This window comes from Monodelphis domestica, chromosome 2, assembly GCF_027887165.1.
Source record: "Monodelphis domestica isolate mMonDom1 chromosome 2, mMonDom1.pri, whole genome shotgun sequence".
Taxonomy (NCBI): Eukaryota; Metazoa; Chordata; class Mammalia; order Didelphimorphia; family Didelphidae; genus Monodelphis; species Monodelphis domestica.
Window position 1 is genome coordinate 198,386,203 of NC_077228.1, and position 20,784 is coordinate 198,406,986.

General features: G+C 44.2%; 1 protein-coding gene across 12 annotated transcripts in view; it reads left to right on the top strand.

Annotated features, from left to right (window-relative positions):
* The first annotated feature begins 517 nt into the window (after positions 1-517).
* SRCIN1 (SRC kinase signaling inhibitor 1) overlaps positions 518-20,784 on the top strand; it is a 135,545-nt gene continuing 115,278 nt past the window's right edge. For 2 of the 12 annotated variants that reach the window (XM_056816809.1, XM_056816812.1), the window contains exon 1: positions 518-943. In XM_056816809.1, the coding sequence (XP_056672787.1) occupies positions 922-943 (22 nt within the window). In that variant the 5' untranslated portion in view covers positions 518-921. Of the gene's footprint in view, positions 944-2,097; positions 2,406-20,784 lie in introns of those variants that run through there. The other 10 variants (XM_056816808.1, XM_056816806.1, XM_056816807.1 and 7 more) reach the window with 7 other exon arrangements.

A 20,784-nucleotide genomic window follows, 5' to 3' on the forward strand; every position in this document is an offset into this window, starting at 1 on the left:
TGTTGTCATCCCACCTCTGGGCTGGATGGATCCACGCCCTAAACAGAGGTCAATCTCCTTCCTAGCTATGCTACACACTTAAAGAAACAAACAACAAGCACCTGGCCTTTTTGGAGGGAGGCTGGAAGGAGAAGTAGCATCTCTCTCTCTCTCTCTCTCTCTCTCTCTCTCTCTCTCTCTCTCTCTCTCTCTCTCTCTCTCTCTCTCTCTCTCTCTCTCTCTCTCTCTCTCTCTCTCTCTCTCTCTCTCTCTCTCTCTCTCTCTCTCTCTCTCTCTCTCTCTCTCTCTCTCCCCTCCCCCCTCTCCCTGTCCTCCCCGCGTCGTCCCCCATCTCCTTGGCACCTGTCAGGGCACACCTTAGTGAAGAATAAGGCGAAGTTGGGGGGCACCCAGGGGACAGTTAGAAAGACACTCTGGACCAGGAGAGGAATGGGAAGGGAGAGCAAGAACCTATGAGGATGTGCCCCCACCCATTGGTCCCTTTGTAAGTCCCAGCCACAGGCGCGCACTCACAGCTTCTCGCGGGGACGCGCTCTCTCTTTCTCACACACACACACACACACAGTAGCACACCCTCTCGCGCGCACATACAGACACACACACACACAAACGCACACATACAAGCGCGCACATACACATACAATTGCGCGCGCGCACACACATACACACACTCGCGGTGACACACCCGCGCGCGCGCGCACTCACACACCCGGCCGCGGCTCGCTCCCAGCTCCATCCATCCCGGCGGGGCCCGAGCCCCCCCACGCCCCGAGTGAGCCCAGCGCCCCGCGCCTGCTGCTTGGCATCGCGCCCCGGGGCTGGGGCAGAGCGAGGAGCCCGCGAGAGAGCGAGCGAGCGAGCTCCAGGCAGGCAGGCAGGCCGGCCCGCCCGGGGCCCCCGCCCCCGCGCACCCCCCGTCCGATGGGGAACGCTCCGTCCCAAGGCATGTCCCTGTCTCTCTCCTTCCTAATGTGCCTCCATGCTTAAGTGGAAGGTATTTCTGTTTTCTTTGTGTGTTTTCCCCTCGGCCGGGGGTGGGGGAGGTGGTTGGGTGGGGGGCACCAGGAGGCCGGGGCTATGGATGCTGGGGGTGAAGGTGTGTGTGGATGTGGATGCAGGGACCGGAGATGGGGGACTGAGAACTGGAGTGGTGGAATCAAAGATGGGGAAAGGGTTCTGGAGATACAGGGGACAGGGGAGCCAGGGGAACCAAGAGACAAGGTGGGGAGGGCCAGAAAATGGAGAAAGAGATGGGCTTGGGGTAGGGGGAAGGGAAGATGCTGGCTAGCCTTGGCTGGCTAAAAAGAGGGTGTGTGTATTAAAAAGGGGGTGTGTGCGGGGGCAGAGTAAGGGGGGGCCTTTTAGAAGGGATGATGTTGAAGATGTAGGGTGGAGATGGGGATGAGAGAAAGGGGGAGGGGAAAAGCAATGAGAGGTGATGGAAAGACACAGGACAGTAGGGGGAGTTAAGTGAGGGCAGGTGTAGCAGGAAGTGGAGAGGTGGGGTGGGGGGTGGGGTTCAGGGTGAAGGTTGAGTAAAAGCCCTTCAAAGAAGAGTTCACCTCTGTTGCCAAAGTGATGGGAGAGAGGGACTGGAAGGCTGTTAAAGGGATCAGTGGGCTCCTTTTCCACCCCCAGGGAAGAAGAGGATGTGTTTCACCTCTGTAGCTTCTGTTGCCAGGATATAGGGCCTGGTTTGCCCCCCCCAGGGAGAGAGAACCACCCTGAGGCCTCTGTCCCAAAGAGTGAACTCCAGCAGCCATAGCAGCATCAGGCAGAACCAAGGGACTGAGGCATGCTGATAGTCTCTCCACTTAGTACAGAGGGAGGAGGTTTAGAAAAGAGGAGGGATGGGATGGTAGGGCCTGGGAATCAGCTCTCATTCTCTCCCCCCACCCCTTGCTGAGATCATAAAAGGGTAGGGGGCAAAAAGGTGCACCAGACAGGCCAGTCCCTGGTTGGGCAAGTGGTCTAGGATAAACTGGTGGCTGGAAATTGCAGGTAGGAGTTGATTGGGGTGGGGTTAGGGAGGAGAAAGGAGCTAGATTTACCACCCCCCCTTTTCATACGTCAGAGACTCCCCAGCTCTAGACTCCTGTTGGGTGGGGGAGCAAGATGCTGGTGGAGGCGGTAGGGATCAGGTGGGCAGCTGGGAAGCTCAGCAGTCAGGGCTGTGGTGCCCTGGTGCCTGGGTGCCTGCATACCAGTGTGTGTGTGTGTGTGTGCTGGCCGGGCAATCTGCCCCACGCCTCTCCACACCTCCCCCTCCCCAGCCTTCCCCATGCAGCCTTGGCACTGTCTCCGGCGTTTTGCCCTGGCTTGGTGGGAGAGAACAGTGGAGGGCAGCCACCGGCCACCCAGAGAGGAGGCAGGACAGAGGGAACCGGGGGGCCGAGGGGAACAAGGTGAGAGGAGTGTATGGGATATGTGTGTGTGTGTGTGTGTGTGTGTGTGTGTGGGACCTGGGCAGGTATATTTTACCTGAGATAATAGGGCTTGGACCTTTTCCACTGGCTTTGCTCCGGTTATTGTAGTCCCATGCTGGTTCTGCAGTCTTCTGTCCAACTTGGGGAGGGAGATGATTCTCTTGATCAGAGTGCCTCCCCTGTCCCCCCCCCCCCAGTTTAGGTGTCTCCAAAGGAGGTATTAGTTAGGGGTATGGTGTATGTGCATGTGTAGGGGTGTTGATCATGGTTATAAGTAGAAGTATTCTCTTCAGAGACAGTTGGGAGCTTTGGAGGAGGGGGAAAAAACCCAGAACTCCTGAGTTGTCTCAGTGGAGCTTGGCTGAGTGACCTTGAACTTTGCTGTGTCTCTATGCCTCAGTTTCCCTTCATCCCTTCTGCAGGTTCCAGGAAAGCTGATTGAGAGTGTGATAGTAGCTTTCACAATATAAATGTAAAATGTTAATATTACTGCTGTTATTATCAGCTGTAATTCCCTGAGCGGCTGTTGTGCGCAGTTGTGTGAGTGAAATTGGGCTTGTTTACATTTGTTAAGTGCTTAGAGATCATTTCGGTAATAATGGCTCAGGGAGCTGGTGGTGGATGCTCCTCTGCTTCATTGCCTTGATTGGGAGGGGGTATCTCTGTGGGTTCCAAGAATAACCTCATCCCCCTCTTTTCAGCTCCTCTCTATCCTGGACTCCCCTGGTATTCAGGCATAGCTGGCACCATGGTGCCAAAGTCTCCACCCTGGCTCTTTGCCACCAGTGGCTCTGGGACAAGAGGGTCTTTGTCCAGCTACCCCCCCAGCCATGCTCCTTCCGCCCTCTCCCCACAAAGGTCTGGTTCTCTTTGATGCTCTCCCCATGGGGTGGGGGTTGAGGGAACATTTCCCCCAATCTGGTTCTGGATTCTAGGGTCCTAGAGGGGGCATCTGTGCTATTCAGGCAGTTGTATGAAGGGGAAGAAGGTGAATGTTTATATTTGAGGGGGGTTGTCTTTTGGGAAACTGATAGTTTGGAGTGCACCCTTTTCAATGGGCTATCTTCTTTCCTCCTGTCCTACTGAATATGTCTGCTGAGCTGAGTGTGTGTGTGGGATTGTTGGGGGGCAGAGAGGGTTATAACATTCTTTGATTCCTTTGGTATCTCAGGGATGCCTTACACCTGGAGTATTTAGATCTAGGTCCTATAGATGGCTGATGATAACCTAGGAAAAGGGATTAATGAGAGTAATTGATTTTACCCTTGGCTGTAGGCATCTATCAGAACTGTGTGGTCAGAGCTAGGGTTTGATGTTAGGACTGTCATGTGCCCAATGCTATGGCATTTCCTGTTCCTGTTCTGCCTGGGGTATAGTTGCAAGAAAGCAGCTGGATACCGAAGGACCCCTCTTTTGGTTCAGGGTGGGATTGGTCCTGTGAAAGGGACTGAGGATGTAAGCCAGGGGAACTCTGGGGAGAAGAGCTCATGCTTAGCCCACTTGGGAAAGGGTCAGGGGGATGTGATGAACATCCTTATCTAATACAGCAACAGACCAGTAGGCTCTGGGTTCCTAGAAATACTTGGGATTTATGAGTCAATGTTGGGGAGAAAAGACAATGAAGAAGAGAGGTATGCCTTTATTTAAGGGGGCTCTTGAAGGAAGAGGGTTAAGTAAATAGATCAGAGTAGATGATTCATTTTGAAGGAACTAGGGAGTCAGAGATACAGATCTAGTGCCCCTCCACAAATGCTCCATCAGGCTCTTTCTAGGAACATCAAATACTTTTTACTTGGAGTAGGGGGTGGTGGGAAGAATTGCTTTCCTTTTTCTCCTGTTTGGGAGGCACAGAGAGGGATAGCTAGTTGCTCAAGGTGGCCCAGGCACCAAGTAGCTAAGTCAACTTAAACATCAGAGCCTCATCACTTTTCTATTCTCCTTGGCTCTGAGGGGGAAGAAGGGAACAGCATCAGTAGAATTCTGTCTTGGGTCACTCAGGGAACGAGTGGAGCCAAGCCTTTTCCAAGCAAACATTCCTTCCATAGCTTATTCTAGAATGGCCCAGAGTGCAGGTGCAGGGTTTTCAATGGGCCATTCAAATGCCAGTTTAAAAATTATTCATGTGCTTCTCTGATTCCATGTGGAGATAATAAAAAATCTGGTCATCAGCAGGTTTGAGAGTAGCTCAGGCTTTCCCTTCTTTCCTTCCCAGGCTATGACAAGCTGGGAGATGATGGCTTTGGATTTGTCTATGAAACAACAAGACCAAATTGGGAAGAAGGGCAAATTCCCGAGTGCCCCTAGAGGAGTTAGGTGGGTGGGATGGGGCCAAGGGGCAGCAGGATGGTATCCAAGCCTGCTGCTTTCTCTTTTCCCCCCTCCCCAGCCCCCAACCATCTCCCCATAACTCCTCCCCACTCCCACCCCCCATTGATGTGTTTCAAATGCAGCCTTATCATTCATCCTAGTGGCTTTGGGAAGGTGGATTGCTTGCTCTGTATCTGCTCTGTATCTGTGCTTAAATGCTCCTCTGTCTTCATCTCTTTTACGCTGTCCCTCAAGTCTCCCTGTCTCTGTTACTCAATCTCTCTCCTTCTTCTGACCTTCAGTCTTGAGTCTTTGTTTATTTTCTCTGCTCCATTCCCCAGCCCTCACCCTTCCCCCCATCTCTTCTCCCTACAATTCTCCCTGTGTTCTCATCTCTTACCATCTTTCTACTTCCTCCTCTCTGTCCATTAGTTTTGACATCTGCCCCTCAGACTCCTCCCTTGTCCCTCAGCTTCTCCTCTGTCCCTAGGTCTCCTGATTTCTTTCTTTTTCTGTTCCCTATTATTCTCCTCCTGTTTTCTTCTAACATCTTCCTGTGTGACTCTGACTCTTGCTGACCAGTTACATACTCCTTTCTGTCCATCAGTTTCATTATGTTAGCTTCTTCCCGTTTTTCTTAGTCTTTCTTTTTCTCTGCCCCTCATTCACATTCTCTAATTCCCTGTTTCCCATTTCCTACTCTGCCTATCCCTCTGATATCCTTTTCTGTGTTTCTCTTACCATCCCTTTACCCTGTCCTTTCTATTAGTCTCCTTGTCTGTCCCTTAGCTTCCTCTCTTGTCTCCCCTTTCTCTGTTGCCCAATACGACCCTCTATGTCCTTTAGGTTCCCTCAGGTTTTAAATCTCTGTTCTCCTCTTAATGTCCCTTAAGTATCTCCTCTCTGCCTCCGTTCATCACCATCCTTTCAACTTCTCTTGGTTCTTCACTGTCCCCTTTTCTCTGTCCATCAATCTTGCCATCTATCCATCAGGCTCCTTTTGGTGCTTCTATCTTCCATCCTCTTAGCCTCTGTCTTCTTTCATCTAAGATTGCTCCTTGCTTTCTAGGATTGTCTGGGAGATGGAGCAGCCAAGTTTTGTGTGTGTGTGTGTGTGTGTGTGTGTGTGTGTGTGTGTGTGTGTGTGTGTGTGTGTGTGTAAGCAGCGGAAGGAGTCAGATTGATACAGACTATTATGGTCTGGCAGGTGCCATGGCTATCCTCAGCCAAGCGGAAGGGGGCATGCTGAGCAGTTAGTGATTGTGTGTGTGTGTGTGTGTGTGTGTGTGTGTGTGTGTGTGTGTGTGTGTGTGAGTAATGGGGTAGCCAGTTATTGTGTTCCTCTCCTCACTGACCCAGCCTCCATTTTTCCAGGACCACAGCGGGCACCTTGCCCTGACATTGTAATGTCTCTCCACTGCTTATCATCAGAGCAGATTTATTATTGCCTACTGCCTTTAGCCTCAGTTCTCTCCCCACTGCATTTCTCTTTGACTCTTTTTACACAACCTTCCCCTTCTCCATGCACCAGTTCCTGTAGGTATACCATTTCTTCTTTTCCATTCTCACCCCAGAAAATTCTAGAACTAGAAAGATTCTAAGAGTCTGGGGTACATTCCTTGGACAATCATTCCTTGCCACCTTCCACCCATGAAGGCTTTGACTATACTAGCCTAGGAACTGGATGGGAAGGGGGAAGCCTTCTTTCTCACTCACCCACCTAGAATTAGTTTTTGTTAGGGTTTGATTTTCCTTGGTTCTCCCTTGTTCCTGAGGTGTCTAATCTTTCAGGGTAGTGTGCCCTGTTGATCCATGTTTGTTTGTTATAGTGCAAGGACTCCTAGACTTGGATTCTAGTCTTGGAAAGGTCATTAGAGTGCACTCTCTGTCTCTGTCTCTGTCTCTGTCTCTGTCTCTGTTTCTCTCTCTCTCTCTCTCTCTCTCTATTTCTCTCTCTCTCTCTCTCTCTCTCTCTGTGTGTGTGTGTGTGTGTGTGTGTGTGTGTGTGTATGTGTGTGTGTGTGTGTGTGTCTGTTTCTCTCCCCTTTCCCTGGAAGTATCAATTCAAAGGCTGGGCAAACAGAATTAAGTGACTTGGTCAGGATCACACAGCTAGGAAGTATCTAAGGTTAAACTTGAACCCAGGTTTTCCCAACTTGAGGCCTGTGCATTCTATCCACTGTGCTACCCAACTGCCCCAGTTAGCACTCTTTGTAACCTTGGATTAATCACATACACTTTGCCATCTCTAAAACAAGGGAGTTGTTAGACTAGATCAAGGGTTCTTAATCTGGAGCTCACAGATATTCACAAAGTCCCTTCCTACTCTGGCATTCTTTAGCCAGTCACAGAAGACTTATTAAATGCTTACTAGGTACCAGGCATTCTGCAAAGTGCTGGGGATACAAAAACAGGGTCCCTGACCTCAAGGATTTGCCATTCTAATGTGTGTGTGTGTGATACAATATACAAATAAACTATGTACATATGAAATGTGTTGCATGCAAATTGAAGGCAATTGAAGGTACAAAAAGCCTGGGAAAAGTCTCCTGCAGAAAATGGAATTTGAGAGGTTTTGAATTTGCATAGACTAGAGGTGGATTGAATGGCAGCAGTGGATGGTCCTTGTACTAAAATATGGATCCCTTCTATTTCCCACAGGGAAGAAAGCTAAGATCAAGGCTCTTGAAAGACAGGGATAGACATGAGGAATCTGACTTCTTAGCTTCCCTAGAGAAGCTTGTCTTGTTACTTTCCTACATTCCAACCATGAAGGGGGGCATAGCTATACTTGATCCCCAGAATGAGGGGAGGAATACCAGTGAGAGTTATCTTCCTGATCTTGATAGATGTTATCTTATCAGGGGGAGATCTCTATAGCTGGACAGAACTATTGTTTACTGGGCAAGAGACCTTGGGCAAGTCATTTCCCTCAATCTGGATCTGTGTTTCCTCATATGAGTGAATTTTTATCCTAGTTCAAGGGTTCTTAACCTTTATTATGTAGCTCAGATCCCTTTAGCAGTCTGGTGAAATTTGTTGTTATTTCTGCTGTGTCCAACTCTTTGTGATATCATTTGGGGTTTTCTTAGCAAAGGTATTGGAGTGGTTTGCCATTTATTTTTCCAACTCATTTGACTGATGAGGAAACTGAGGCAAATTGGGTTAAGTGACTTGTCCAGGGTAACACAGTAAGTATCTAAGGTCAGATTTGAACTGAGATCTTCCTCTTTCCAAGTCCAATCTTCTATCCACTTGCACTCCTCCAAATAATCGACTATTGGGAAATACTTCATTTCAGTTAGAGGCTAGCGAAAATAAAGATGTCCATTTTCCCCATCCAAGTTCAGAGACCCCCTGTAATCTATCCATAGGCTTCAGGTTAAGAACCCCTGGTGATCTCTAAGGTTTTTGCCAGCTCTGAATCATGTGTGACTCCAAAAGGATTGGATCATAACTGTGATTTCATTCCTCTTTTCTCTCCCTCCACCCCCAGCCCACCAGCAGGCAGCCAGTGCATTAACAAGCTTCAGAAAAAGGAGCCAAGGAAGATATGTCTAGAGCTGTTATGTGATGTGTAGAAAGAGCCAGCCAAGTCTGACTTCCTGAAACTCGCCTCTCTGGCAAGAAAGAAGGAAACTGGGACTGGGGGCTAGAGCCTAGGTAGGAGTTAAAGGTTAGCCCTCTCTCTCAGAGCAGGTTCAGAGCTCAGTCTACTGAATGGTCCCATTTCAGTTTTTAAAAGGCTTCTCCACCCATCCCCACTTCCCATTTATATTTTCTCCTTTATTTGTTCCAACCACCGAAACACACCCCTTTCAGACACCAAATTGGGATCTGTGACCACCTGGAAGTGTCTGTTCCAAAGAGGATTAGATCCTTAATGAGCTTTGGGGGGGAAAAAGGGACAAGGTACTCTAGACCCCCAGGCACCTAAACTTCTCTTTGCCTTAGTCTACTGGAAGATTGGTATAGGAATACAAACTTTCTGCCTTTAGGCTCCTTTCTTTTTCTCTAACAAAAGTAAAAGTGAGGAGAAGAGAACTGGAAGATCATTAGATATAGATTTAGATCTGGCAGGGACCTTAGAGGTCTTCTAGTTCACCTCCAATTAAAAAAATAACAAAATTTTACTTCTATCTTTCACTTTTATATGGTTTATGTTTCTCTTTGCATTCCTTCCCCTCTCTCTTTCTAGAGAGTCATTCCATATAACAAATACTTTTTTTTAAAAAACCCTTACCTTCTATCTTAGTATCATTTCTAAGACAGAAGACTGGTAAGGGTTAGACCAGTGAGAGTGAACCTATGGCATGGGTGCCAAAGATGGCATGTACTCTGTGAGTATTCCGAAGCCCCACCCCCCCTTCTCAGCCCAGTTCATTACTAGAAAGGCAGAGGGACTTGGGCAGAGCAGCTTCTTTCTCCCTCTCTATTGTGCCTGACAACATTTTTTCACATCATCTGCCCCTCTGCCCAGCAGCCCAATGGGAGAGCACAGGGGATAAGTTGGGTGGCTCACCTGTGGCAGAGCTAGAGGGGAGCTGAGCACTCAGTCCACTCCCCTCTTCCTCTTCATCTATGCTGATGACATTTCTTACATGGTCCATCCCTCTGCCCAGCAGTCCAATGGGAGTACTTCTTCCCTCCCCTGTGTGGGGTAAAGGGGTGGGGCACGGCACTCCATCTCTAAAAGGTTTGCCATCCCCTGGCTTGGCATTTGGGATTAAGTGACTTGCGCAGTTAGGAAGTATATGACAATTCTTTTTTAAGAAAGAGAAAGAAAAAGAGTAAGTAAAATCAATTAATGCATGAAAAAAACCTGACATATGCAATATTCTACTTCTCTGGATTACCTGCCCCCACCTCTGCAAAGGAGTGGGATAAGGGGAAGAAGTGTTTTTCTTCTTATGTATTTTGGGGGGACATGCTTGCTTTTTTGTAATTTTGCAGCACTCTCTCTCCATTTGAAAGCATTTTATTTTTATGAACAAAAATCTATTTTTTCTTTCTTCTACCTCCCTTACACCATTGGAAAAAAATAATAAAAAAAGCAAAACCCCTGTAATATAGGCATATGTGAGCAAAACAAATTCCTGCTTTGTCTCTGTCCCAAAAATATATGTTTCAATCTGCATTCTGAGTGTATTACTTCCATGGCAGGAGGTGAGTAGCAGGTTTTATCATCAGCCCTCTAGAATAATGGTTAGTCAATACATTGATCGGAGGAGTTGTAAATCTTTCAAGTTATTTTGTCTTTATAATGTAGTTGTTACTGTATACATTGTTCTGATTCTTCTCACTTTAGTCTATCAGTTCATACAAGTCTTCTTAAGTTTCTCTGAAATCATCATTTCTTTTTTTTTTTTAGAGTTGATACTAAGTATTGGTTCCAAGGCAAAAGAGTGCTAAGGGTTAGGCAATTGAAGTTAAGTGATTTGCCTAAAGTTAAGTGATCTGAGATAAAATTTGAACTTAGGATCTCCTCTCTCCAGGCCTGGTTCTTTATTCACTGAGTCACTTAGCTGCCCCTCCTTTCATTACTTCTTATGGCACAATAAATAATTTTCCATTACATTAAAAAAACACAAATCCTCATTTTCTGTCTTAGAATTGATACTAAGTATTGGTTCCAAGTCAGAAGAATAGTAAGGACTAGGCAATTGGGGTTAAATAACTTGCCCAGGGTCATACAACTGGTTAAGTGTTTGAGGCCAGAATTGAACCCAGGACTACAGGCTTGGTATTCTATCCATTGTATCTAGCTATGTCTCATATTCTTCTATCACAATTTATTCAGTCATCACTTAATTGGTGCCCCACCTTATTTCCAATATTTTGTTTCTACAGAAAGAATAGAACTATTATTTTGTGTGTGTGTGTGTGTGTGTGTGTGTGTATATATATATGCAATTTTCCTTTTCCTTTGCTCTCTTGACAAGGGAGTATATTTCTAGTAGAGGTATCAAGTGTATTAGAGTGCATGGACAGTTTAGTAGCTTTTTGAGCATAGCTCCAAATTGCTTTCCAGAATGGCTCTCTCCCCACCCCTCACTCCCTCCATGAGCCATTCAAATTTGGGCAAATCAGCCTCTCTGGGCTCAAGTTTTTTCCTCTTTAAATTAAACTAGGCAATCTCCAAGAGCCTGGAGTCGGGAAGACCTGAATAGCTTTTAACAGATGAGAAAACCGAGGCCCCAAGAGGTCAACTAACTAGCCACCATCACAGAGGTAGCAATGATGCTCTGAGCTCTCTTTCCACTGCTCTTCATTGGGAGAGGTTTAATACTGGCCCATGGGAGGCCAGGTAAGAGATAGGATTAAATGACCCAACCTGCCTGCTCCTTTGTAAGCTCTTCCTTTGCTGTTTTAACATTTTCCTTTAATTACCTTTAATTAAGTAGCTAAGTGGTAGGTACAGTGTGGGATTTGGAGTCAGGAAGACTTGAATTCATTTCTTGCTTTAGATACTTACTAGTGTTTAAGGGTAAAAGTATAAGCCTATGGGGGCAGCAAGGTGTCTTAGTGGATAGAGAGCCAAGCAGACCTGGATTTAAATTTGGCCACAATAGCTGTGTGACACTGGCCAAGTCACTTAGCCCCAATTACTTAGCCCTTACCACTCTTCTGCCTTGGAACGGATAGTCTTAATTCTTTTTTCTTTAAACCCTTACCTTTCATTTTAGAGACAGAAGAGCAGTAAGGGTTAGGCAATGGGTTAAGTGACTTGCCCAGGGTCACATAGCTAGGAAGTGTCTGAGGTCAAATTTGAACCCAGGACCTCCCATCTCTAGGTCTGGCTCTCAATCCACTGAACCTTTTAGCTGCCCCCTACTTAGCAGTGATTCTAAGACAGAAGTTAAGGGTTATTTTTTTTGTCAAGTATAAGCCTATATAAAGTGTTTCACAGACTTTAAAGCACATTTTTAAACCCTTACTTTCTGTCTTAGTAACAACTCTAAGACAGTAGGGCAAGAGCTAGGTAAATGATATTAAGTGACTTGCCTAGGGTCACACAGCAAGTGTTCTAAATTTGAATCCAGGCTCTCAATCCACTGACTTACCCAGCTGCCCCCTAATTTTTTTTTATATAAAAACCCTTACCTTCCATCTTGGAGTCAATACTGTGTATTGGCTCCAAGGCAGAAGAGTGGTCAGGGTTAGGCAATGGGGGTCAAGTGACTTGCCCAGGGTCACACAGCTGGGAAGTGTCTGAGGTCAAATTTGAACCTAGGACCTCCCGTCTCTAGGTCTGGCTCTCTATCTACTGAGCCACCTACCTTGCTGCCCCCATAGGCTTATACTTTTACCCTTAAAGTAAGTATCTAAAGCAAGAAATGAATTCAAGTCTTCCTGACTCCAAATCCCACACTGTACCTACCACTTAGCTACTTAATTAAAGGTAATTAAAGGAAAATGTTAAAACATCAAGGGAAGAGCTTACAAAGGAGCAGGCAGGTTGGGTCATTTAATCCTACCTTTTACTGGCCTTACTAGGCCATATTTGAATCCAGGTCTTCCCAATCCAGACCCTGGACTCTATCCATGGAGCCACTTAGCTGCTCCTCCCCCCAAAGTACTTTCTAAATGCACTTTATTATTATTATTTTTTTCTATATTATTATTTCCATGATTCCCAGGTAATACACTTTCTTTTATCACCAAGTAAAGTCTCAGTTAGCTTAAGGAAAGAGGATTTTTTGGCAGCTGGAACCTGAGAGGAAGCTTTACCTTGCTAGGTTCTGGCTGAAAGGAGAGCCAGAGGACCTGGGTTCTAATTTTGGTCAGTTACGCACTCCATCTCTGTGGTTCTGAGTTTCTTCCACAAAAAATAAGGGGTTTGGATCAGTTAATCTGTTGGAGATCTTTCTGCTCTGAATCAGGATCCAAAGATCCTCTGAGGCATTTCCTTATGGTTCGAAAGCATCTGGAGAAAGGAGGTTGAAATCCCTGGAATCATCTGAGGGAAATCCCTCTCTTAGCTCTGTTGGAATAAAAGGAGAGCCTAGCATTTATAGCCTGCAGTGATCACCTCGTGAGCCCAATCCCCCTCATTTTACAGATGAAAACATTGAGGCCCAAAGGATGAAGTTCAAGGTCAGATGGGAAACAAATTCTGGTCTCAGATACGAGTAACATGAAGACCAGCTTGTTTTTTAAGCCAGAGGAACCCCAGTCTGTTTTCTGCTCTGTTGATGTCAGACCTAGGAAGGAGGAAGGACCAAAAGTCCTTCAGGAGATCATTTTATCTGCCAGTTACTGTCTCACTATGAAATACCCATATAATTGTGATTCTTCTCTCTCTCTCTCTCTCTCTCTCTCTCTCTCTCTCTCTCTCTCTCTCTCTCTCTCTCTCTCTCTCTCTTCAAATCATTATCATCTGATTAAAAAAACAATACAGGTCTTACCTTTTAAAAAAAGTTTATTTATTTAATAAATTAATTTAGAATATTTTCCCATAGTTACATGATTTATATTCTTTCTCTCCCCTCCTTCCACCCCCCCCCCCCATAGCCAACAAGCAATTCCACTGGGTTTTACATTTGTCATTGGTCAATCAGGTCTTACCTTCGGTCTTAGAACTGATACTGAATATTGGTTTCAAGGCAGAAGAGTGGGATGAGCTAGGCAAAAGTGACTTGGCCAGGATGACACAGCTAGAAAGTATGCTTCTGAAGCCAGCTTTGAATCCAGGACCTTCCCTTTCCATGTCTGACTATCCACTAAGCCACCTAGCTGCTTTTATCTCATTATTTTTTTTATTCATTTTTAATTTATTTTTGCTTTAGTGCTATGAAAAGTTCCTGGCACATTGTTGCTGTTCAGTTGTTTCAGTCATATCCGACTCTTCATGACCCCATTTTGGTTTTCTTGGCAAAGACATTGGAGTGCTTTACCATTTCCTTCTCCTGCCCATTTTACAGATGAGAAAATGGAGACAAACAAGTTGGAGTGTCTTGCCCAGGGTCACAGAGCTAGTCTGTGTCTGAGGCCAAATTTGACCGAGAAAAGATGAATCTTCCTGACCCCAGGCCTGGTGCTCTAACCACACTCTATCCACTGCACCATCTAGCTGGAAGGCTGATTGATTGTATGTTACTTGATACATTTAATTCAGCTCACCATTATTGAATGCTTCTTGTGCTTAAGGCACTGGGCCACGGGTGTAGGCACAACAGAAAGAGAGCAGGATTTGGACTCAGAGGATCTGAGCTTAAGGGCTAGCTCAGTCACTGACTCCCAAGGAGATGTTGGCCTTTCTGGGCTTCAGATTCCTCACTTGCAAGATGAAGGGGCTGAGGGGCAGCTGAGTGGCACAGTGAATACGGTCAGGCCTAGAATTGAAGGTCCTGGGTTCAAATTTGGCCTCAAATACTTCCTAACTGTGTGACCCTGGACAAATAACCCTCTTTGCCCAGCCCTTCCCTTTTGACTTGGAGGTATTACTAAGGCAGAAAGTAAGGGTTAAAAAAAAAGATGAAGGGGTTGGATTAGATGCCTCCAAGGTCCTTTCTAGCACTAAGAATGGGATAGTGTGATGAATTGTAATCCCTGACTTTGAGGAGTTTACATTCTTTTTTTTTTTTAAACCCTTACCTTCCGTCTTGGAGTCAATACTGTGTATTGGCTCCAAGGCAGAAGAGTAGTAAGGGCTAGGCAATGGGGGTCAAGTGACTTGCCCAGGGTCACACAGCTAGGAAGTGTCTGAGGCCAGATTTGAACCTAGGACCTCCCGTCTCTAGGCCTAGTTCTCAATCCACTGAGCTACCCAGCTGCCCCCGAGTTTACATTCTTTTTTTTAATAAAATCCTTACCTTCCATCTTACAATCAATACTGTGTATTGGTTCTAAGGCATAATAGCTGTAAGGGCTAGGCAATGGAGGTTAAATGACTTGTCCAGGGTCACACAGCTAGGAAGTATCTGAGGCCACATTTGAACCCAGAACCTTCAACTCCAGACCTGGCTCTCTGTCTACTAAGTCATCCAGCTGCCCTCAGGAGTTTACATCTTAAATGGGTTCTAAATTGAATCTCTGTGTCAGAGATTCAATAAGCAGATACATAAATACTGTTTAAGATACATTGTGATAAAGGCCAGAGGAGAAATTCAGACAAAGTCTTTGATAAAAATTTGAGGAGAGGGGGCAGCTGGGTAGCTCAGTGGATTGAGAGCCAGGCCTAGAGATGGGAGGTCCTAGGTTCAAATCTGGCCTCAGACACTTCCTAGCTGTGTGACCCTGGGCAAGTCACTTGACCCCCATTGCCTAGCCCTTACCACTCTTCTGCCTTGGAGCCAATACACAGTATTGACTCCAAGACGGAAGGTAAGGGTTTAAAAAAAAAATTTGAGGAGAATACAGGAAGGGTTGGGGAGGGGAGGGAGGAATAGACTGATTTTTGTAACCAAGGAATAATGTTTGAAATTGACCAAATAGAATTTAAAAAAATTGAGGAGGAAGAGATCACTTTCAGTTAAAGGGATCCCAAAGAACTTCTTGGAGGAGTTACTTACTTGAGTTGGGCCTTGAAAAGAATTTGTTTTTTTTTTAAGGAAATTTCATTTTTTAAAATTCAAAGATATTTTATTTCCCCAGTTACATGTAATAATTTTTAACATACATTTTGTGAAATTAAAAGATCCATATTGTTTCCCTCCTCCCTTTCCTCCTCCATCTTTGATCTTGATTATACATGTATTATCATGCAAAACATACTTCCATATTGGTCATCATTGTAAGAGAATACTCATTAAAAAAAAAACACCCACAAATAAACGAATGTGAAAAATCATATGCTTTGATCTCCATCTGACTCCAACAGTTCTTTCTTTGAAGGTGGATAGCATTATTTGTCATAAATCCCTCAGAATTGTCCTGGATCATTGTATTGCTGATAACAGATAAGTCTATCACAGCTGATCATTCCACACCATTGCTGTTACTGTGTACAGTGTTCTCCTGTTCTGCTTATTTTGTTCTGCATCAGTTCATGTAGATCTTTCCAGTTTTTTCTGAAATCATCCTGCTCACTTCTTTTTTTTAAACCCTTACCTTCAGTCTTGGAATTAGTACTGTGAATTGATTCCAAGGTAGAAGAGTGGTAAGGGCTAGGCAACTGGGGTTAAGTGACTTGCCCAGGGTCACACAGCTAGTTAAAGGTCTGAAATCAGATTTTAACCCAGGACTTCCTATGTCAAGGTCTGGATTTCTATCCACCAAGCCATCGAACTGTCCCATTTTCCCCTTTTCTTAGGGAAAAAAAAGCTTTTTTCATAAAGGATGGCTCAAAAAAGATGGGTAGAGACAAAAAGAGTCACATATTGGGAAATGAAGGTGACATAAAAATAAAAGGTATCAATAATTTAAAAACATAAACAGAACAACCCAGTGGAATTACTTGTCAACTCTGGGAGAGGGGAGGGGAAAAGGGAGGAAAAGAAGATGAATTATGTAAACCTGGGAAAATATTTTTAAAATAAATAAAAAATTTAAAAATAATCAGAAATTGGGGGATTCTCAGAATTTTAACAGAATTGGAGAATGGCTAAACAAACTGTAGTATATGTTGGTGATGGAATATTATTGTGCTATAAGAAATCATGAGAAGGGTAGCTAGGTGACTCAGTGGATTGAGAGCCAGGCCTGGAAACTTAGTATTGATTCTAAAGAAGATAAGGGTTTTTTTTTAATGGGGAAAAGCAGTTCTGCAAAACCAACCAACCCGTTAGATTAGTCTGAGTGTATACAGTATTTCGTACCAATTATCTTCCATCTCTTTAAGGGGATAAAAACAAGCTACATTTTCTCAACTCTTTTCCAGGGGCAAAAGAAGAGAATAGAAGGATTTTGACAGACTGAAATGAAAAGGAAATTCCTTCCAGGCATGGTATTGGGCAAAGTATTTTTTTAACCCTTACCTTCCATCTTAAAATCAATACTGGGTATTGTTTCCAAGGCAGAAGAGTGGTAGGTAAGGGCTAGGCAATGGGAGTCAAGTGACTTGCCCAGGGTCACACAGTGGGGAGGTGTCTGGAGCCAGATTTGAACCTAGGACCTCCTGTCTCTAGGCCTGGTTCTCAATCCACTGAGCTACTCAGCTGCCCCCTAGGGCAAAGCATTTTGTTGAGAGTCAGAAGCTAAACTAAAGGTTCAGTGATAGAGTTTTATCTCTACCAATGATGAGCCATGAAAATTTGGGCAAATCAACTTCTCCAGGCTTTAGTTATTTCCTCTCTAGAATTAGGGTACTGGACTAGACAATTGCCAAAGGCCTGAATTCAGAAAGACTTGACTATCTGAGTAACCTGGCAAGTCACTTCACCTCTGTCTACGTCAGTTTCCACAAATATAAATTGGGGGTTATAGTAGCACTCTTAGTATTGTCAGGATCAAATGGATTAATATTTGTAAGATGCTTAGCACTTAGTTGACACTTAATAAATACTTTTTTCCCTTTCCCTTTCCACTTTTAAATTTATGACACCATGTCTTCTTCCCATTCAGTCCTTGTTCTCCTATTTACCATACTGATCCTTTTTTTACCTACACAATCAACTGTCCCAACTTCATCTTGCTTCTACTAGGGAAAGTCCAAAGGACACAGCTAGTAGAAAGTGGACAACTAGACAAGATATGAATGGGTAGAGAGGTCCCTGGGGATGATCCTGGGGTCCCTAAATCCAGTGTCCCTCTCCCCTCATAGGAATCGGTGAATAGGGTACAATTTAGAGCTGAAAGGAAGCTCACAGATTGTTTAGTCCATCTTCCTTGTGTTAGGAGAAAATGAAGGGGAAAAAACAGTTAGAAAAAAGAGGGGAAAATACTGAGATCCAAAAAGGGGATGTGACTCAACCAAAGTTAGACCAACAGATCTGGAGAACTGGGGAAGTAGAAGATGATGAAGTGGGGACAAGACAAATGAAAGGACCAGGGACAGCGACCTCTCTGCTTTCCTCAATACCTGATGATGAGATACTGGGCAATGGATCCAGAGAGGGGAGAAGACAATTCCATTCAGTATTCCCACCTAGATGCCCTTCTCCTCTTGATGTCTAATTTCTAATTTAATCTTACTACTTTAAAAAAGTCTTACTAATTTTTCCTGTTCAGCTATATGGGTTTAAAATAAGATATTTCTACCCTTCCATTTTCTCTTTTTAGCTTTGTTGCCTCATTTTCTTCTCATGACACAATTTACTTTCTTTTTTTAAAAAATTATACTAAATATATGATTCTAAGACAGAAGAATAGGAAGGGCTAGGCAATTGGGGTTAATTGACTTGTCTGGGGTCACATAGCTTGGAAGTATCGGAGGACAGATTTGAACCCAGGAACTGCAACTCTAGGCCACTGTGCTACCAGTTGCCCCTACCTGATTTATTTTCATCTATGCTGATTGGTTTCCTTTGACTGAGTTTGTAGACCATGTGTTTGTGTTAGTGAGGCTTACCTCTCATAACCCTGGGTCCTGTGCCTAATTCCACTTCTTGACCATAGTTGGAGCTGATCCTGTTTTTTTAAAAAAAAAGTTATACTAATACTTCCTTAAAAAATTATCATAATTTCCCAATAACCCCTCTCTTAACAGACACCTCTCCTGTACAGGAAAAAGCACAAGTAAGCAAAATAAATGGACACATTGACTACTTTTTACCTAGAATAGAGAAATAGGTTTTATGTATTCTATAGTCAGGTTGAGCCATTGTGTTGACATGAGTTCTGGGTTGTTTGGTTTGGTTTTTAATCCTTACCTTCCACCTTAGAAACAATACTGTGTTTTGGTTCCAAGGCAGAAGAGTAGTAAGGTCTAGGCAATGGGGGTCAAGTGACTTGCCCAGGGTCACCCAGCTAGTTAAGGGTCTGAGGCCAGATTGAACACAGGACCTGATGTGTGAGCGTATATGCCTCATTCAGTCCCTGTGGCCTACCATTTCATTGCCTTGAATGGAGAAATAGGTTTCATCACCTGTCTTTTGTGGTTAGGATGGACCATTGCATTGATCTGAGTTTTAATATTTTAAAATATTGTTTTCCTTTACCATTTCTGCGGTCCTTAGGTATACTGGTCTCTTAGTTCTAGTTACTTTATTCAGCATTAGTTCATGAATCTTTCCAAGTTTCTCTGACTTCATCTTGGTAATTTCTAATGGTGCATTAATATTTCATTGTCTCAACATTCTATACTTTTCTCAGTTCTTCCCTAATTGGTTAATAATCATTTTATTTTCAGGTTTTTACTATCACAAAAGTCTGTTATAAAATATTGATTATTTTTTCCTTCTGTCTTTAACCTCCCAGTGGAGGTTCCAGGAATGCCTGAGTAATGATGCTGTATTAAATGGTATAAACAGTTTAGACTTTTTAAAGCACAGCTCCAAATTGTTTCTGGACTCGTTTTGTACATCTATTTCCTTTCCTTGCATGTAGACTGTGAGAGGAGATTAGGATAGAGATAATGTGGGGTCAGGATATTAAAAAATTATCATCCTTGAATCTTCAAAGAAATTTATATATTATTCACCCATGAAGGACTGGACCAAAGTAAATCGATCTATATTATATGAGATGTGATCCAGGTTAGATCTGAGGAAGGATTTCTGGAGGATTGGAGCTTGATGGAAGCCATAGTTTCTCCTTTGGTTGGATGGAAAGGGGAAAGTGTTTCCAAACCCAAGACTATGATTCTAATTCAGTTGATTTAATTAATAGCACATAATAGTGCTTTTATGCTTTAAAAGGATTTATATAGTGCTTTAAGGTTTGCCAAGTGTTATTTTATTTTTTCCTCATACCAACCCAAGGAGCTGAGTGTTATTATTATATCCATTTTGCAACTGAAGAAATGGCTGAGAAACATGAAATAACTTTTCCAGGAACCCATCACTTGTAAGCCCCTGATGCCAGATTTGAACTTAGAACTTTCTGACTCCAAGTCCAAAGCTCTATGTACTGCAGGGTCTAGGTGTATGTAGCTGGTTTAAATGGGAATCTACCTGATGAAACGATTAGGAGAACAGGGCTAGGCCTATCAGAGAGCTGGCCAGGGCTCAGTGTGTCTATGTCTGGGTGTAACAAGGTATTATTACAATTCACCTGGTTTTTTGGGCTCCAAAACCCATCCCTGTGCTCTATGACCAGTAGATATTTTGGATATTTGGGGATAAGTCAAGTCACATATCTTCCAGTGAAGGCACAAAGGCTCCTGACATTGGTAGGAGAGTACCATTTTCAAACCTTGCCCAGGGCTCCCAGATGCCTTGTTCAAGTCCTGCTGGTGGGTTGGGTTCTATAGGGACAAGGAATGAACTAGTTCTTCCACACTTCTAAGGCTGCCTTCTCCTCTTTCTGCTCTGGAGCTGGGTCCCCAAAGGAGACCCTACCCCCACTCCAATCTGCCTGCTGTGGGGGTGAGCTAACAGAAGGGTTTGGATGACTGGGAACTGAACCTGCTGTTCCCCATCTCTGCAGAGGACAAGATGAGAAGAAATAAGCCTACGCTACAGTGGGTGGGATTGAGGTCAGATAAGAGGAAGGACTTCTAAGCCTTTAAATTGGTCAAGTAAACACTGGATGGGAGTGACTAAGATATTATATAGTCACTTTTTCTTTTTTTCTTTTTATGTGGAGAGCTAAGAAAAGAGGTGGTTATAGGAGTCTTGTCTAGAGGAGATGACTTTTTACTGTTTTAGGTTCAATACTATGTATTGGTTCCCAGCTAGAAGAGGTTAAGGACTAGGGAATGAGAGTTAAATGACTTGCCCAAGGCCACTCAGGTTGGAAGTGTCTGAGGTCCGATTTGAACCTAGGACCTCCCATCTTTAGGCCTGGCTCTTAATCCACTGAACTACCCTAGCTGCCCCCTTGAGATGACTTTTGAAATGATTTTATTTAGGAATTTAGGAATATCTTAATGAAAGTCAAGGTAAACCTGGATGTAATCCCTTTCAGTGATGGAGGTCAAATTAAAGATAGTACATGGGGATCCTATGCCACCCTCTTGCCCCAAATTCTAATTCATAGAAATAAAATGTAATGAAATGAACATTAGGAA